At 38.7% G+C, this 17,634-nt stretch overlaps 2 protein-coding genes across 4 annotated transcripts; one reads left to right on the top strand and one right to left on the bottom strand.

The window, feature by feature from the left end:
• Window positions 1-108: 108 nt before the first annotated feature.
• LOC111253823 (uncharacterized) lies at window positions 109-10,149 on the bottom strand. Of its 2 annotated transcripts, none has more exons than XM_022813891.2 (10): window positions 9,618-10,149; window positions 6,225-6,418; window positions 5,592-5,897; window positions 5,228-5,314; window positions 5,015-5,141; window positions 4,569-4,647; window positions 4,267-4,414; window positions 3,813-3,967; window positions 3,359-3,586; window positions 109-3,215 (listed from the first exon to the last, which is right to left on the bottom strand). In XM_022813891.2, the coding sequence occupies exons 2-10, from the start codon at window positions 6,331-6,333 to the stop codon at window positions 1,491-1,493; spliced, it is 2,964 nt and encodes a 987-aa protein (XP_022669626.1). In that variant the 5' UTR covers window positions 6,334-6,418; window positions 9,618-10,149; the 3' UTR covers window positions 109-1,490. The 2 variants fall into 2 exon arrangements, with proteins under 2 accessions (XP_022669626.1, XP_022669627.1); XM_022813892.2 differs by having other exon boundaries at window positions 5,601-5,897; window positions 9,618-10,148.
• Window positions 10,150-15,211: 5,062 nt separating this feature from the next.
• LOC111254191 (uncharacterized) lies at window positions 15,212-17,623 on the top strand. 2 transcript variants are annotated; one of them, XM_022814792.2, is made up of 2 exons: window positions 15,212-15,481; window positions 16,740-17,623. In XM_022814792.2, the coding sequence occupies exons 1-2, from the start codon at window positions 15,434-15,436 to the stop codon at window positions 17,064-17,066; spliced, it is 375 nt and encodes a 124-aa protein (XP_022670527.1). In that variant the 5' UTR covers window positions 15,212-15,433; the 3' UTR covers window positions 17,067-17,623. The 2 variants fall into 2 exon arrangements, with proteins under 2 accessions (XP_022670527.1, XP_022670526.1); XM_022814791.2 differs by having other exon boundaries at window positions 16,737-17,623.
• Window positions 17,624-17,634: the final 11 nt, after the last annotated feature.

The following is a 17,634-nucleotide window of genomic DNA, read 5'->3' as shown; positions in this document are numbered from 1 at the left end:
ACATTGATTATGTCATTTAAATTAGAGAACAAATCCTAGTTAATATCTAAAGCCCAAGTACTAACTTGGTACGGTATTTGTTATACATAAAAAAAGACACACTGTCAATATATGTAAATGTAAATTAATTCGGTCTCGTCCTTTATTCTCAACGAGCTTTGATATTTTCTACACAACTGGATATACTCATTTATATATATATATATACAACGTATCAAATATTCTATTCGCAATTGTGACTCACTGTGAAGACAAAGTGCTCCAATTGTTTACCTATCCGAACAACCCGAAGCAGTCCCCGGGCGCGATTTACAAATAACCATTTTAAGACTCTTTTTCCGACAGGCAGTTATAATATTTGTCGAGTCCATATCATTAGTTAACGCCAGAAGAGGTGCAAGCAATGCCGCCACGAGCCTTGCGTGTCGAACATCTTAAATACTGTCCCACCTTAGTTTTTTCGTATCGAGCTTAAGGATTGGTATTCGCTGAATTTTTACAAATCTGGAGATGAAATTGAAAATATCGATCATTGTAGAGCGGGGTAACGCGCAAAGCAGATATAACCTAACAAATATTAATACTGCTAATTGGGTAAAAAGCCTTGTCTGTAGCGCAGTTCCTAGGTTACTATATATATATATATATATATATATATATATTACTTTGTCACATCAATTTAGACACCCTGAACTTGTGAGCTTGCGCTATTAGAACAATGATGATTTGTAATGCGCCACATAGTCCTCGACACACCGAGAACAATTTTTAATAGTATGAATAATAATTGCATTTATCTAGTGACTTATGTTAGTACAATATTGAACCATTTATCGATAATTTATTAGTAAAAAATGACTATGTTAATGACTCGTCACTAAAATGACTTGTTCATAATTCACGTTTAAGGTATCTGAAAATTCCCGTTTTGTGGACTTTCATGTCCATCCTCACATATATAATATTTGCGTATATGCAAGGATGATCTGATGTTAACTGATCTGACCTTTAACACCTGAAATATTTTACGACTCTCTCTGTTTGTATGTTCTCTCCGAGACAAACGTATGTTAGTTTCTTATGCTCGTTGTTCTAGCCGGACTCTAACCGAGCCCGCTATAATTTTCACAACTGAAAACACCCGGTATATGACATCTCTTAATGATATGCCAGCTCTCACGAAAACTACAAAAACGCAGCAGACCACATTCTGAACAGGTGACTTCAAGCTTTCATCTCCCTCCTTATGGATGAGATTAGGTAAATACATATAATATGTTTAATCTGACAAATAACAAAAATAACAGACTATCCAGTGAGGAGTGAACGGGAGTGAAGAAAGGGACGCAGCTCGGTCGGAATTGGCTTGTATACGTGAGTTACCACTGTATTTTTAATAATAGGAACGCTGTTAGCATGTGTAATGTTGATGCGAACTCTCGACCGAGTCAAACCAATCTTAGTCAACTCAAAGCGTTATCACTTATCAATCACATATGATGTTCCAGTTGACCAGGGGGGGGGCCTCCAGTGCTTCTCAGATCAAGCATTTGACCAGCCCCAGGTAAACTTCCGTTGTGGTTATGTGACAGGTGATGCGAGCCCGGCGGAGGCGTCTGCAAACCATGATGCTGGTTTTGGTGGCTTTGAGTCAGTGCATGAGGTGGGTGACCATGCGGATGGGTGATGTGTGGATGACTCGAAGCAGCAGCAGCAGCTACGGCAGCTGCTGCCAGCGTATGTGCTGTCGGATGACATGTGGCTGTTCCTGGATGAGCAGGATGGCTATTTACTGCTGGATGGTGTGCTCCGACCCCTGATTGTGACCCTTGCGATACAAGCTCGTCAACCGCCATATGAATAGCCGTAATCTTTTCACTAGGTACACTTGCCGCACAACCCATCGCCACTCCAACTGCATTTTGCTGAGCAAGCTCATCGATCGCTGCGTGCAACGCCTGAATACGTGCACCAATATCGCTCACTGGGGCACTACTCATACCGGCCATGGCACTCATACTTGTTACTGGATGTTGCACAACTCCTGGGGGAACGGGAGGCGGCGGGGCATTGACAGCCGCAGCAGCAGCCGCACTGTCATGAAGTAGCTGTAAAGATCCAGCATGACCGAGTGACAACCCCTCGGAAACCCCTGGCGGGCCGGCTGTCTGTGCCGCTGCTGCCGCAGCTGCTGCCGCCGCCGCCGAAACATGAGTGGCATGGGCCGAATGGTGACCTGGATGAGCCACTGGATGATGATGCGGGTGATGATGATGTGGGTGGTAGAAAGGGTGGACAGGAGGAACAGCGACCGGAAGCTGACTTGTTACGTGATGATGATGATGATGATGATGATGATTAATCGTTTGCGAAAATACGCTCGCCGACAGCTGCGAAACATGATGGTGTGGATGGAATAATTCTGGGCTTGTAGGTGACGCTGACTGTTGAACTGCACTAGAACCCGTACAGCTAGCGTATGGCTGGAAAAGTGTCTGTTGTTGAGATTGCTGCTGTTGCTGATTAGATTGTTCCTGCTGTGGCTGTGGATTAACGGCAGACGGACCGTTCAGGTTGCCAAGTCCCTGGCTCGCTTCGCCTTGTGAGCCGCCATTCGATGCCGTCAGTTCGCCACCTGACCTAGTCTCAGGCGCTTCATCGAACACTGGATCGATTTCTGATTCCAGGGAGTCTTCGCTTTGTCGTCCGTCGTTGTCGTTGACGTCATCAACATCATTTGCATTGTCACCACCCTCTTGCACCTCGTCCTGTTCACGGTCGGCTGAAACGCCCAGTTGACTTTGTTCGCCGGAATAGATGCCAGGTAGACTGCGAGGGGATTCCGCCCGCTCAAAGTCCCCCGCTCTAGCCCCATCGTCGGACTGTGATGCTTCTTCATCAACTGAAATCATCTGTTCCATTTGACTTGCTGAAGGTTGTCCACCCGCTTCACGCGAAGGCTCCACTTGAGTTCGCCTTCCACCATCGTCTCGAACTCCTGAATCGTCAGCTGGCCCAGAGCTGCCAGCGATAGACGCCGCGGTAATTGCTGAGCCACTGTTGGACGACTCAAATAATCCTTGGTGTTTTTCTTTATGATGACGCTGAAGATTTCCTTTCAAAGTGAACGTAGCACTGCAATACTCACAGGAGTATGGCTTGTTTTGCTGGTGAATAGCCATATGTGCACGCAGGTTATGAGCCCGCGCTAAGCCCTATGGGGAGCCAACAAAGCCATTGTTTACTCCATCTACAAGACTCAATTAAGTCATTATCTTACTACGAAAGCCGGTAATAAATTCTGTATGAGTTATGCCTGTTAACTGCTACGTACTTTAATTATTATTATTAAACAAACCTTTCCACATATCTTGCATACGTGCGGTTTGACATCCTTGTGCGAGACACTGTGCATCTTTAGCGTTTGAGGCTGGGCGAATCGCTTAGAGCAAACAGGACAAACGAATTCCTTATGGCTAGAATGTACATACAAGTGTCGTTCGAGGTTTGCCTTGATCGAGAATGTCTTATGACAGACGGGACAAACGTGAGGTCGGAGGCAGAGATGCGTCGATTGCTGGTGTACCTGTACCAACAAATTGTCACCTAGCGTTACTAACGGAGGATACAAATTAGCAGTTTTATTCATTTTACTACTTGTTATCATTGGAAGGTAATCTGTACCTCATTTTCATAATCGTGAAATAAAAAATCCCGATATTACAAAGCATTTGAATCTAGATGCTCAACAAAAGTTACTAATTTTCTATTCTAGTATTACGAAACAAAAACGGGTGCCGTGTCACTCATACCTTTAGATGATGTTCCTTCATAAAGCGCCTGTCGCATTGTTCGCACACAAACCGACGGATTTTTGTATGTTTATACATGTGTTCACGTAGCTGGCTTTGATACTGAAATACTCGGGTGCAAATTTGACAGGCGTAAGCACCAATGCCGCCAACGCCTAAAAGAAAAACATACAACAATGGATCGATGCATGGAAAATGTAAGTTCTCAAATCAGTACGACAGAACCAGCGAGATAGTTGCTTCACCAGACGCGTCTCATCTTGACTTTGACGAACCTGTGTATATGTATGAATTATCAACATTTACCGAAGACGAAATTCGTGCCAGATTTTTTTGCTCATCTACAGGGCATCTGCATCTCTCTTTATATATACATAAATGAATTACGAAGTCGACATATTAACAAGCATCTTTTATTTAATTCGTTACCATGCCACTGAAATTGTGTACGCACTTGTTAGAGAGACGGTTTCGCTGTCTATAGCGGACGAAGTATTGCCTCCGGTGGCAACGGTTAATAGTCCATTGGCAATAGAGGAGACACACCCTGCTCGCTGGCCATGGGTAGAATTTCCCGAGGCTCTTGTAGCCGATGATTTACGCTAGTATCATTGAATGAGCGTAAGTAACAGTTATTCTTCGTAAGTAACAGCTTTTCTTTGGAAACTTTATTGACGGTCGATATCTGCACATAATTATTTGCGAGACATATAAACTGTTACGTCGGAAAAAATGGTTCTCATAAGACCTATATACCTGCTCTCGATTGTAGTGCTTATTGAGGTGAGCATTAAGGTCCGAGGGGAACGCAAATCGTCGAGGACATAAATGGCAGCTGGAATACGCGTACGTTATGAATAAATAAAGCTTACTTCGTATTAGGTTGGTAAAATTCACTGATGCTCTGTGCCTTGAATCGACTAGGAATAGAGAGGGACGTCGGTGTGTCTCATGACTTCACGAATCACTAATAAAGAGGTTCTATGAAACACGAAGCGTACCTTTATATACCCTATATTTTCAGTAAGGCATTAGTTCCTCAATAATGAAAGTTCGCTAGTAATACTTGTGAAAGCGCGTTATTTCAGAGAGATCTATCGCATACATACTTAAATACGTAGGACGGATACAAACAATATTGTCGTAGGGTATCTAGTGTGTAGCGAGAACAGGATGACCACGTATTGCGCAGCCATCCATACCTGTATGTGGAGCTGGATCGAAGGTGCTCGTCAGCGCAATACGTGCGATGAGTAACCAAATGTCTTTTAAGATGTGTTAGCTGACTAAACGTATGCTCACAGTATGAACATTTGTGAGGTCGTTTGCCTGTAAGGATGGGTAGGATTAATCTATTATAGATTTTGGATAGATTTTCTATATATTATGGAAGGTCAGTACGAGTTGTTACATACCTTCGTGCAAGAGAGCATGTGTATTTAGATGGGCAAGTTGCTTGAAAGCTTTATGGCATACGCTGCACTCAAATTTACGGACCCCACCTATACAAGAAACATAAATATATAATACAATATTGTTGTTACTCGATATTATATGAATATGGCAGTATTCACAAACGGTAACACTGAAATATTTTCGAAGTCATCTATATGTATGCCTAGTAAGGACGTCTTCTGCCAGCAAAATCTGAAGCAGAGAACAATGCGAATTTTTTTTCTAAGTTAGATTTTGAAAAAAGCTTATATATACTATATATATAGTGACGAAACGTATCGATAATCCATCAAGTCATTTTCATGATTAGCATCCACCATTGACCTTGAATACCATTTGCAGTAAGTTGCTGCTGCTGCTGCTGCTGCTGTTGTGTTGCTTGTTGTCTGAGTTGGGGAGAAAGCACAACGGCACCGGGTGCGCTTTGCGTTGTGTGCCGATGAAGTCCACTAGAGGTAGCCACCGAAGTGGCCAGCTGTGAATGAAGTTGTGTCTGAGTCAACTGCTGACCGGTTGAACCAACAACAATGCTGACTGAATGTTGATCCTGATTTTCAGTACCGGAGGAGACGTTCGACTCCTCCCGAGAACTTCCACTTGATAACCCGCTCAGGCTTCCACTAAGTGGGGCTATTTACACGTAGTGACCAAAGACACAAAGACCAATTCGCTAATTCAATGGATGGCTTTAAAACCAGTATAAAAATTATTTTTAATAATGTACTGGAAACGATCGTCGTGTAACTCTCAATGACTCTAGAACTACAAGAGGTATTATCGTACATAAATATGGTAGAAGCATAAAAGGGAAGGCTATATGAGCTCATTTCTGCGATTTTTTTAGGCAATACCGTATAGCAGTCTAATAAAAGTAATGAGAGCATAAAGATTTCTCAACATGTTTCACAGATGAACTTGCGGTTACACAAGTTATAGCTGTTTTTTCTTTTTAAAAACCTAATAATGATGTTTGCTGAGTGACCGCTAAATGGGTTAACGGGTTTGGCGGTTTGTTGTAGTGTGAAAAGTCGAGCAGCTGGAAGCCGTGTAAGGATCCCATGTCCATATTCCCTTTGCGCCACACACCTCGTGGCAGCGGCTCTACTCTGAACGATGATGAATCTTCTTAGTCAAACGTCTGTTTCGGTCGCCTGCAAGTGTTGCGTTATTACACAACAGCGTTCAGTTAAGCGTGTTCTAATTACAGTCGAAATAAATTGAGCATAAAATTTTCCCCGCTACATCTATCGAAATCTCGATAAGTTCGATACACTTGGACATCAGCCAATAAAATAATAACATCCCAACGATCCGCTGACTACGAATATATCTATGATAATGGCCTATACAATTTCAGTAGGGGTGTCAAGGCGTTCAGACACACAACCACTTATCAAGCAGGATGCATTTAATTAAGAGTTATTAGTAAACTGACTAACAGTTTACGATATCGAATAGTTTTTATGTGGTTAAGAGTTCTAAGTTCGTTTGCTACAACAATTGCACAATATTACACGATTTGAATGATTACATCCATATGTATTTTATTATGTCCCCAGACTGCGAATGTCTGAACCTTGCTACTGATGTACTTGAAACATGAAAAAAAAAATCCTTAATATACAACTAGAATTAAAAGCATAGCTGAGAATACAAGTTAAAGCAACACTGAGATTTTGTCGTGCAAGCAGAAGTCTACGAAACGAATATTTGTATATGACGAGATTATTTCAGACAGATTGGGGGGCGCCGTATTGAACAAGTCAATCAAGTCGATTTCTAAATATCTGTATGGTATTTATGTGGCCACATCTCGAATTATAACACATTGTTTGCCTTTCTTTTTTTACAAAGAAGCGCGAATTGTTTTAAAAATTTTGTTGATGCATGGATATTTTTGGAACGCACCGTTTCTTTGTTATAGTCGCATCGATATACCTGACTAGATGCCATAAAGCATAAAAGATGTTTCACAAAATAATGTCGTATATGTAGTCGTCAAAGCATAGGATTATATCTGTATAAAAAACATGCAGCCATTATCTCGTTTCGGGCCGAGCGCTAGAACATTAGACGAAACTGATAAGCCATAGCTGATTGATTTAATTCCATCTAAACTTCGCAGCTTTTCTTGTCAGTGTCGCTGCTAAACTACTTTAGACCAACAGATAGGGTGAACAGTAACCTTTCGAAAAAAGTCAGTTCCGGCTAGGTAGAGAGCATGGATCAGTGAATCATCACAAAGTACTTGTTTCAACAAATAAGGCCTTTCCTCTATATTAAAAATAAATGATAGAAAAAATTACGCAGAGTTGCTGTGAGAGACCCTGCTGCCAAATCTTCACATAGGAAAGTTCACATCGGCAAAAAATGGTGATCCCGTGAAGTACGGATCATATGATATCGATTACTAACAACACTGTGCAAGAATTAATTCAATGAAGATTTTATTCTTATCTTATTTTTTCAAGTCTAATGCGAATACGTGTCACTGATTATGAAAATCTAATACGCAAAATGATAGTCACCAATATTTTCATCAAGTGCATTTACTTAAATAGTGATCGGTAAAAAGATCAGCTCGAGGAAAGTCCCCCAGTACAGAGAAATATGCTCAAAGAAACAACAAGGGGCAAGAGGAACAACTGCCCTGAGGCTAGGGTCTAGAGAATATCGACAAATTCTATTCGATCATATTTTCGGTTTCTTTTATTCTGTTAGATGTTAAAAACATTTTTGACTGGCACTTTATAATAACCCCTAATTATGTAAAAAGACTGTGCTCATTGTCGTAAACGGCTCTCCAATCATCTAATGAGAAACACTCCCGCAGAAAGAAATATTCTATATCAAAGAATACGATGGGTAGGTGGTGCGAGGTCATTTACGAGTACGGCAATACCAGCCTGAATCCGCCTCTTTGAACAACTGTTTGAAGCGTGAGGCCTTATTGTGCACATAAATGCCAATTAAAGCACTTAGCAGAGCATCAGTTAGCTTTAGTACTTCCTACATTTCAAAGCCGGGCGCAGCACGGATTAAGCAGACGTGCAGGTTCTACAAAAAAAGTGTTGCGTGCACTAAATAGATTTTAAATCTAAAAAGGTTCTAAGGCCATACAATTTCGGTTTCAGATCAGTAGTTTCTATTCTTTTTTTTAACACACCACAATATCAGTTGTATCCAATTGCATAAATACGCGACTTGTCGCTTTCATTGTTTAGGTAAAGAATCAAAAATATCATTTACAGGCCTAAAAAAGATTTAGAGCTCAGCATAACGCCATCAATTTTATTATAGGTCCCGGCTTTAAAGCTGAATAAAGGTTTTAATCAAGGAAAGTCTGTTAACATGCATATTAAGAAATAAGAAAGGAATAACTCTAGTACTATTTTGAACATGAAAGAGAAAATTATTACACTGCAGATCTAGAAATTAAGTAAAAGTTTAAATGATTTATGATTTATAAGTATTGTGCATGTTGCATATGGGTGAAAACGGGAAAATTACCGTTTTTCACGCTTTCCCCGTTAAAGAAAATTCTTCTTCTTGGTCACTGTTGAAAATAATCAAAAATATTCGTTTAAACAAGGATAGAATTTATCCCGAATTGATATTCAGATGTGGATTTCTACGATGTAAACGAAGTAAAATGTGTGCTAGACTAATGAGAAAAGTATATTTATTTCCCAGACGCCGAAAATGGAAAGTCAGAAACGAATCTGACGATTATGGAGCGACATTATAATCTAAGGAACTACCATAATACGCGTAATTCAGTATATAAATATAATTTCTTTAAATGCTAGCGATAATGAGATGTCCATGACCAAATAAAATGAAAAGCAAATCCTACGAAATTCATATTCCTTTTTTGATGTCATAGCAAGGGTACGTTTCTAATGTCAATAAACATGTTGAGGAACTTCGGCTAACTGAGAATAGAAACATTAAAAAGTTATAAAGCACACTTCCGTTACTTTTCTACTAACATACTAGTTTTCGAGACATTAAGGACAAATACCATGCGTACACAAAAATATTTCGTCCAGGTCGAACGCTCAGGCTTTTAGGATTAAAGATTCTGACTTCGATTATGCTGCTATGGTAGCGCTTCATAGTGCTATTTTGGCAAAGCATACGTTAAACATTCGTGCTACCTATACATAATGACTAGACGTATGTATATATATGTATTTCTAGGGCTTCTTTTTTTACGAATGGCCTTCCGCATATAAATATCTTCTCATCTTGTCCTAAATATGACAAGTTCCGTTGCGCCTAAAAATGCTGGGTTGAATATTTCTGTACAGAACTTGGACGTAAAGGTAGGTGTACCGTCCAACTCACCTTTCATATTTCTTTGTCTCTTTGCAAACCAGAGTTATTCCGAGTTGCCTAGACATGCTTACGCATCTCCATTTCAGGCCATTTAGACCGGTGAAAACCTGTTCTCGACACAGATGGCCGGCATCAAGCAGAAGTTGATCTGTGTTTTGCTTGATAAATGAGTTGCTTCTTAGAAGCTTGCGGAGTCACACAAAAAGAGAACGGGGTTGATCTAATCGATGCAATTCCGTTCCCAGTATTTACCTTAGTGTATTTAATTTTTGTTGATCGTACCAAAATCTCTAAAACATGTGCACAATCGACTATTGGTTATCTCGGCGACCGCTTGGGACTAATGCGCATTCAAATTACACAATATTCTGGCGCTGAGAGGAGCACCTTTCAAGAAAGTTGACAACTGTTACTACTCTATGATGGTATCGGGAGCAGAGTGCAGTTCTGTGGCACTCTGCATTCGGTTCTATGTAATTTATCTGTTCTAAACACAGCTGATCGTTCCATCCGAAAAGGCGAGAGCGTGTAAGAAGGAAAGCGTACGGTAAAGCAATATGGCCGCCTCTACCTTGCAAAATAACAACAATGGGAGCGCGCGATTTCTCATAGATCAGATCACGAGATACGTTTACAAGGGAAGGGATACTTTTAGAGCGACCAAGCCTAGATCAACCTATACGAGTAACAGTGCATGTCGACAACTTAAAGCTACATTGTGTTTGATAATAAGTTAGATCTAAGGCTCAGACTAAGGTAAACCCGCAATTACGGCGAGCAACATCTGATTCCGTTGTTAAGATGCATACAGGAATACTAAATGATCTATTATTAATGGAAGGCTTTTCTACACACCCTTTGTACTGAGGAACATCCATCGTGTGTTTCAACGACGGATGTTAGTAAAAAAAAAAAAAACAATAAATTAAACCATCTTTACTTCTGGTTTACACTGTTTTTGGAGTAGACACAACGGTTTTCCAAAAAAACATCGTGACTGATGACTTCCAGTTTAAACGTGCTTCAGACATAAAAAGATCAGGCGCCTGCAACTGACCTGGTCCTTGAATTCCTGTAATTCCTCATTGGCTACTAAAAAAAAATTGTTGAACACGATTTGGATTGTTGTTAATTATGATCTCACACAAATATTTGGATATGAGGTCTGACATAAATCCCACACGCGGGACATAACTTTGTAACCTAAGCAAAAAAGCACTTGTTAACGAAGGTTGAATTGTGAAATAAAATTGTGCCTACATGTGGCGCTGTTTATTTAAAGGCCTTGAACTTCTACTAACTAATTCTGAGAACTAATTCTGAGAACAGGTAAAAATACATAAAAGCTACATGGAGCACAATGGCCATTTTGATCGCATTTTCCGAAAGGTCCCGGTCTCGTTAGGACGGCAAACAGGCTTCTATATCTCACTGGATGATCTTTGTGAATGAATTAAGCGCACTAACTAACCGCTTCGTATGGATGCGTCGCTTGCAAAATGTCCCTACAAGAAAAATTTGCTTTTACCAATAACAGTAAGGTAATTTGGTTTAATATTTAGTTCGTTACGATATAAATATTATTGCTCACAAAAACTAATAGCCCTCAGAATCAATACCGCTACTAAAATATTCTCATGTCTCGCTTGACGAAAACAGAAAATTAGGTAAAGAAAATAAATAATAATAAACTTATATTATAGAAGAACTCGTAAGGCACTTGCAAATTATTAGTGTATTCGTATAACTTGGAAATTCAAAAACGCGGCGAAAATATTTATGCTACGGAAAGCAGAGTTCAGGTTGAAACATGAGTTAACGCCAATATCATACACCATATTACACACAACGTACAATTAACGTGCTACATATTTATAAAAGCTTTGCCATTAAACTATTCTTATTAATCAACAAACGTAGTATTTAAAGTTTCTTTTTTATTTTTTTTAAATTTAAAGTTTAAATTAAACTTTTTATAAAGTTGTTAAAAGCGTTTTGGGAATCATTAAAAAGTTGAACCAGATTATCGAAGTATATGACACTGTGAAAGTCTGTGATTTTTCAAGTCGGCATCGCAGTACATCATCGAAAACGGTGAAGATTACATAGACTGATGTGTACAGCTCTGCTGTTTTCGGTTTATCGGCTTGCTTAGACAGGGTAGTTTCTGTTTGATCAGTGCATTTTGTAGATACTGTAGCTGGTGCATATCATTAGGAAACATCAGATTTTCGTCCTTATTTTTTCATCTGTAACTACGATAACACATAAGGAACTAGAATATTTTTATCGATTAAACATAACTGTTTACGTTCTTTTTGCTAATGCACGTTTCTGTTTGAATAAGCGGACCACACATACTGGAAGCACCGAATATTATAAATGCGTGAATTGTTCAATAGGAGTTGTTCTCGTACTGCAGCTTTTCATTTACTAAACACTTTACTTTTAAAAAGCATACTTGCGAACACCTAAAAAGTTAAACCTTTTATTTATCGCTTATAAACTGAGGAGCAATAAAGAATTTAAATGTACGCAAGCTTTCCATGGAACACGTAGTTTTTAATGGATGCATGTTTAACTAATCATTGTCAATTTTTATTACAAACTTATCACTACTCACTAAAAACTAGAGGGTTCTTCGTATGAAGAATATAATCGAAACATCGCGGCGAAGAACTTATTTTGTTCCAGTGAGCAAGAGTCGAGAAAAAAGCTGCCCTGTTGTACATTCCCAATCGAGGATGTAATCGAAGCGGCAATGGAACTGCTAAAAACTACTGCAGAAGCTGGCATCATTTTAAATAAACTTTCAAAATTTAAAATAAATTTTGAAAAAACGTACATATTCAACATACTAAACCGACTGACTACAAGGAAAGTTTTATTTTCTAACCGGGCGTCCGTATGATTATTATTATTCTTGAATATTTTAGATCTCTTTTTGTTTGATAAGAAAGTAAGGAACTACCTGTTTACAGCTTCTGGTGTCGCCACTGTCACACGCTAAAAAAAACAACCATATTGTATAAGCGATTTGCTTTTCTGAGAACATTAATCGGAGCGTTAAATCAAACTTGGTTGTGTTTTTATGTTGCAAACGTATTTTAGGATTTACGGGTATTGATAATTCAAATAATACAAAGGTTTCCCGTTGTTCTTCTGCAAGTGTTAATCTACAAGTGGCTATTGAAGATCAAACATGAACTCTAATAGTTTATTCCAGATATTAAGATATAGATTATCAAGAGCACACTTCTGGCGCTTCATTTACCGAATGATGAAACTAAATCGTTGATTTGGGATCTGACATATAGAACTGGGACAAATTAATACTTCTTCCAGTGTTACATACGGAATTTTTTCCATTCGGGCCTTTAATGTCTTCATATGCTATAAGATATAATACATACCGTCTCTAATACAGCTAAACTAACGTAAAACGTATTTAATGAAAAGTGTTATCTAGTTAATGTTTTTTAAGGACTGAAGACTACTTATCAGAAACCATAATACATTCGAAATTAATCTATAGAGTATCCTTTAGGTATAATATTAAAAAAGATCTAGACACATTCCGCGGTATCTGAAGTGTAGCAGTATTCCACTAATGTTAACTCTGTAAGCGAAGACACATTTCAGACTGCGCCATTAATCTTTTCCTGTTTGCTTCATACATAGATTCCTTTGATGTTTCTGTTCTATTTTTTGTTCTGTTACTTCTGAATTTTCGTGTGTTACTCGAACACTTGTCAAAATATACAATACTTACAATAAAGAAGAGTGAAGTGGCTTGGCTGAACTTATAGTAGGACAAAATGCAGACATAACATCGTAGACGGTCAACCGCTCTGTTCTCCATTCAGGCTTTCTCCAAAAATTTGGCTTGAAATAATTAGGTGCTCTTATATGTTTAACTGTTATTAACTTTACATGTTATCATAAATCTGATTACACTTAAAAGGAACCCGTATTTCGAAGGCTGTTCTTGAACTATTTTATGTTTGTATATTTCGAAAACATCTATTTCTCTAGAGAGACACATATTAGAGTGGTTATTTAATGAAGAAAATATGATTGGCTTAGAAAATCTAAAAAGCTACACTATTCACTCGTAAATATTATTCCAGTTATTTGAGTTTTTGGAAGTTGAGAAAAAATTCTTGTATTTTATGGCGAATAGAAATGTTGTGTGGTACTTCAATAATATTGACATTTTTTAGGCTTTAAAAAACAGCCAGTGGTATGGGTTCACAGCCTAAGTGACAAGCATGTAATACGGGTTTTATATCAAGCTGATTCCGTGACCTTGTTTATATAATTTTATATTCATTTACGGTTCTATCTTTAGTTGGACTTGGACTAAAAAAGCTTGTATCGTTGTTATTACGCCCAGCCTAACATAAACTGTGAGATAAATTACCAGTTATCCCATTGCAGTTACTGTCTCTGTCTCAACTAATCCGTTACTTTTTGCAGTATCATCAGTATCAGTATGGACAATTGCAACTCAGGCGATTAGTCGAATAACAAGATTACCCTTGCATTCGACAGATCTCAATTTCAATGTTGTAAAACCATAATTATGTATTACGGAATTTTTATTTTAGCAAAGAATGACCCCAGTCAAGTTTAAGCCTTTGCACGTCAACTTCCTCAAAACTTCAAAGGCATCACCAGTTAAAATGAAACCTAATTAGCTGAACAAGCACAGCTTGTACATACTCGAAAAATATATTTGGTAAAGGAATTCACCGCAGTGGTATATATACTTTTTATTTTTTCAGTGAATAATTTAATATATACCTGAAAATACATAAATCATCACACTTGAATTTCACAACAATCCGTTGTCAAGGGCAATGGCCTGTTGGAAGTACTGCGAAAAGACAAAGTACTTTGTGTTAGGAGTTGTTATACTTGTAAGAAACGGAATACGGTGCGCCAAAATTAATATAACATCTTTCTTTCCTGAAGTTTTTGCTTGTAACACAGGCTCCCACGTAGGATGGAACAGCTGGTGTCAGTGCACTTCGCGTCTTCAGGAAGAACCATTGATCTTATAAACAGCATGCTATCACTAACTGAGAAGCGAAAGTATAGTCGCAGACTAATTTAGCTACATTTATGATTATCATAAAAACCAATGTATAATTAAAGAGCTATCTGAGAAGCAGTGACCTAAAAACGATACACAATTATATTACTAAAAGTAACTGTGGCATACGCTGTGCATACATTGGACGCTCAGACGGAACATTACGACAAATGATCGCGAAAACGCACAAACATTTAGTATTTTTATCAAATATACATACCCGTCGAACGATAAATCACTGCGGTGCTTTTAAAAGGCCCAAAAAGTTTAATTTACTGTCTGTGATGAGGATGTCAATAAAAATACTCGAGCACGTGAAGTAACTGCAGTCTAAAACTATTGAAGCCCCGGCAAACGTTTGTTATAGTCATTTATAAAGCTAAAAATCTCTATATGTATTTCTATATCACAAATTTTCATGCGACCTATTCTCAGTACTCTAGTCGGGCATATTTCATAGAGAATAGTGTGCCCAAAACACAAGACGAGATTGAATGTTGAACCTACCAACAAAAGGAGTGTTAGTAACTGTTGTAGCATGCAAACTGTTGCAAAGATTGTTTGTGCGATCAAATTCGAGAGCGTTAACAAGCAACAATTGATATCTGATGCTCAGTTCGCCTAAAAACTGGGCATCGATCTGCAGCTATGGGAGACAATTCGAATGGTCAAGGTTTATCAACATGTCTCAGTGTCTTGACGTGTAACTCATTCTGTCACTGTTAAGATGCCGTCTCACATCGGCCTCTGTGTCGACTGTTGCAAACTAAAACTGGTAAGTTGCAATCTACCTCAGCGACTATATCCTCCGTGTCAGACTCAGCGAAACGTCGTCATGTACCGCCATCGCGGTTTGTCCTTAAGGTTAAATCTCAGAACCTCACATGTGTTGTATATAAATTCAATGATCTAAATATTATCGTAAAAATCTATGCAGATGGTGTAAGAACATCGTAAGCGTCGATGAAGACGATGACGGCTTGCAGTTACAAAGCAAGTTTTTGAAATGGGCTAATAGATTAGATGTAAAAGCATCGATTTCTACAATGTGGTGACAATCCCTACGACAATACCCTATACCGTGACGATGTTTAACTATTGACACACGTCTTCTTGTTATTTACATAAATTAGACTTAACTTTGCGAGAACTATAGCAAACGAAGAAGATTATGTTCTGATTCATCGCCGGTACATATAGTGACAGAATGTCCCGTAAGCCAGTTGTTATTAGTCTGTGACCAATCTACTGGTTTTCATTAACACCGTTCAATGGCTTTTACTGAGATGCAAGCGTGCGGTAACTCCGCACTCGATCTCCAACCTAAGTCTACGTTTCGATTACCTGAATGAACATAACCGCAGCACAAAGTATTTCCATGGGAAATAATTTCGTTTTTCTCACCAACTAGGAATAAGCGGCTAAATTATGATGCATCCGCTGTATTACTGTGTGTTGTGTCAATATATCGACTTTTTCTTGTCTTGTAAGCGAAAAGAAGTTAATAAATTCTACTGTTATATCTGTACACGGCACAGTAGGCGATCAAATGCTTCGTAGGAAAAAAATACCTGGAAACACTTGTTTAGTTTACAGGGCTCTAAATGCTGGATGTGAATAGGTCATAAACTGAGAATGTTATAGAATTGCCGACAACCTACTAAGGTTCCCACAATTCATTTATATAATAATAACAAAGCTAGTTTTTGTAATCGGGACTATCGTACCAGTTCCCCATTTCATATATGGCGTAATCTGCTTACGTATCTAATTTTTTAACTGGAAATTCTCTTCATTTCCGACTTTACGTTTTCCACCATAATCGACCTTCGAATCGAGGTATACCTAGAAAAATTAGGCCTTGACATTATTGTTGTGAGAGCTCAAAAAATTTTGAGCATATAGATACATTCACCAACCACTTCACAAGCTGCATTTGTACGTGCTTTACTTTGCACATTTACATTACCTCTGACTGAGCCGGTTGTTGGTTTTCTTTTTTGCTGTGCTGTCAAATGACTCTTCGCAAGAAGCATGCCTTCCTTGAAGAAATAGCTTCTGTACAGGCTCCTCGTAATCCTTCATTGCAAAAACGTAGGCAGCCTCTTAGCCAACGGCGCCCGGAGAATGGGTTGAAATCTGTTGTTCAAACAAGTCAAGATCGCATGCTAAGATTCCAACAAACCCGACCCGTTTACGAAAAGGGACCTGTGGCCAACCGTGATGCACTCGAAGAAGTCGTGAAACTCAAAGCCCTTGTCCACATCATTGAGGGAGATCATGGCTATTGCGAAAAACCCCAAGGTCACAGGATCGCCGAAGAAAATAAGGCAACCGACAACATCATGCAGAATTTTTAAGCTTATCATGAAGGGTGGACCTGACCTCAAGTGTGACACTGTCCTGCCTAACGGAATCATAGCATGGCTCACCTAAGATAACAGTACGAAATATACAACTATTTCAATTTTTAGGCTTCTGAGACGCTAATTTTTGTACTGCAGTTTTCGTGAAATTACCTGTATCAATAATGTCAGTTGTTGCTATTACTTCCTTACACTACTTTCGATGCGAAATAGTTCTGGTCTTTTTTTTTTCTAGCAAGCGGAGTTCAGGTTAGAAAATCGCAACTTGAATTTGTCAAAATTGCCAACTATATACATTCATCGATAAATGAGTATTTTATGGTAATCTTTCGAAAAATGTTAGGGTGCAGAAGTGTTGGCCAGGCACACGGCAGTTGAATCTTGTTAAAATAAGGCTACATCTGGAATATCCGTATTGTTTTTGTTTCAACGAGAACTGGTAGTACTGCCTACAACATGCAACTCTTAATACAAAATTAACGGGTGATAATAGAAATATAGCCTTGTAATTTTGGTTTATTGAGAGAGAAAGAGAGATATTGTGTGTGTGTGTGTATANATA

Source organism: Varroa destructor, unplaced genomic scaffold (assembly GCF_002443255.2).
Source record: "Varroa destructor unplaced genomic scaffold, Vdes_3.0 BEIS01000007.1, whole genome shotgun sequence".
In the NCBI taxonomy this organism is placed as follows: Eukaryota; Metazoa; Arthropoda; class Arachnida; order Mesostigmata; family Varroidae; genus Varroa; species Varroa destructor.
The sequence above is the reverse complement of the archived record's forward strand: the minus strand, read 5'-3'. Positions and strand labels throughout refer to the sequence as shown.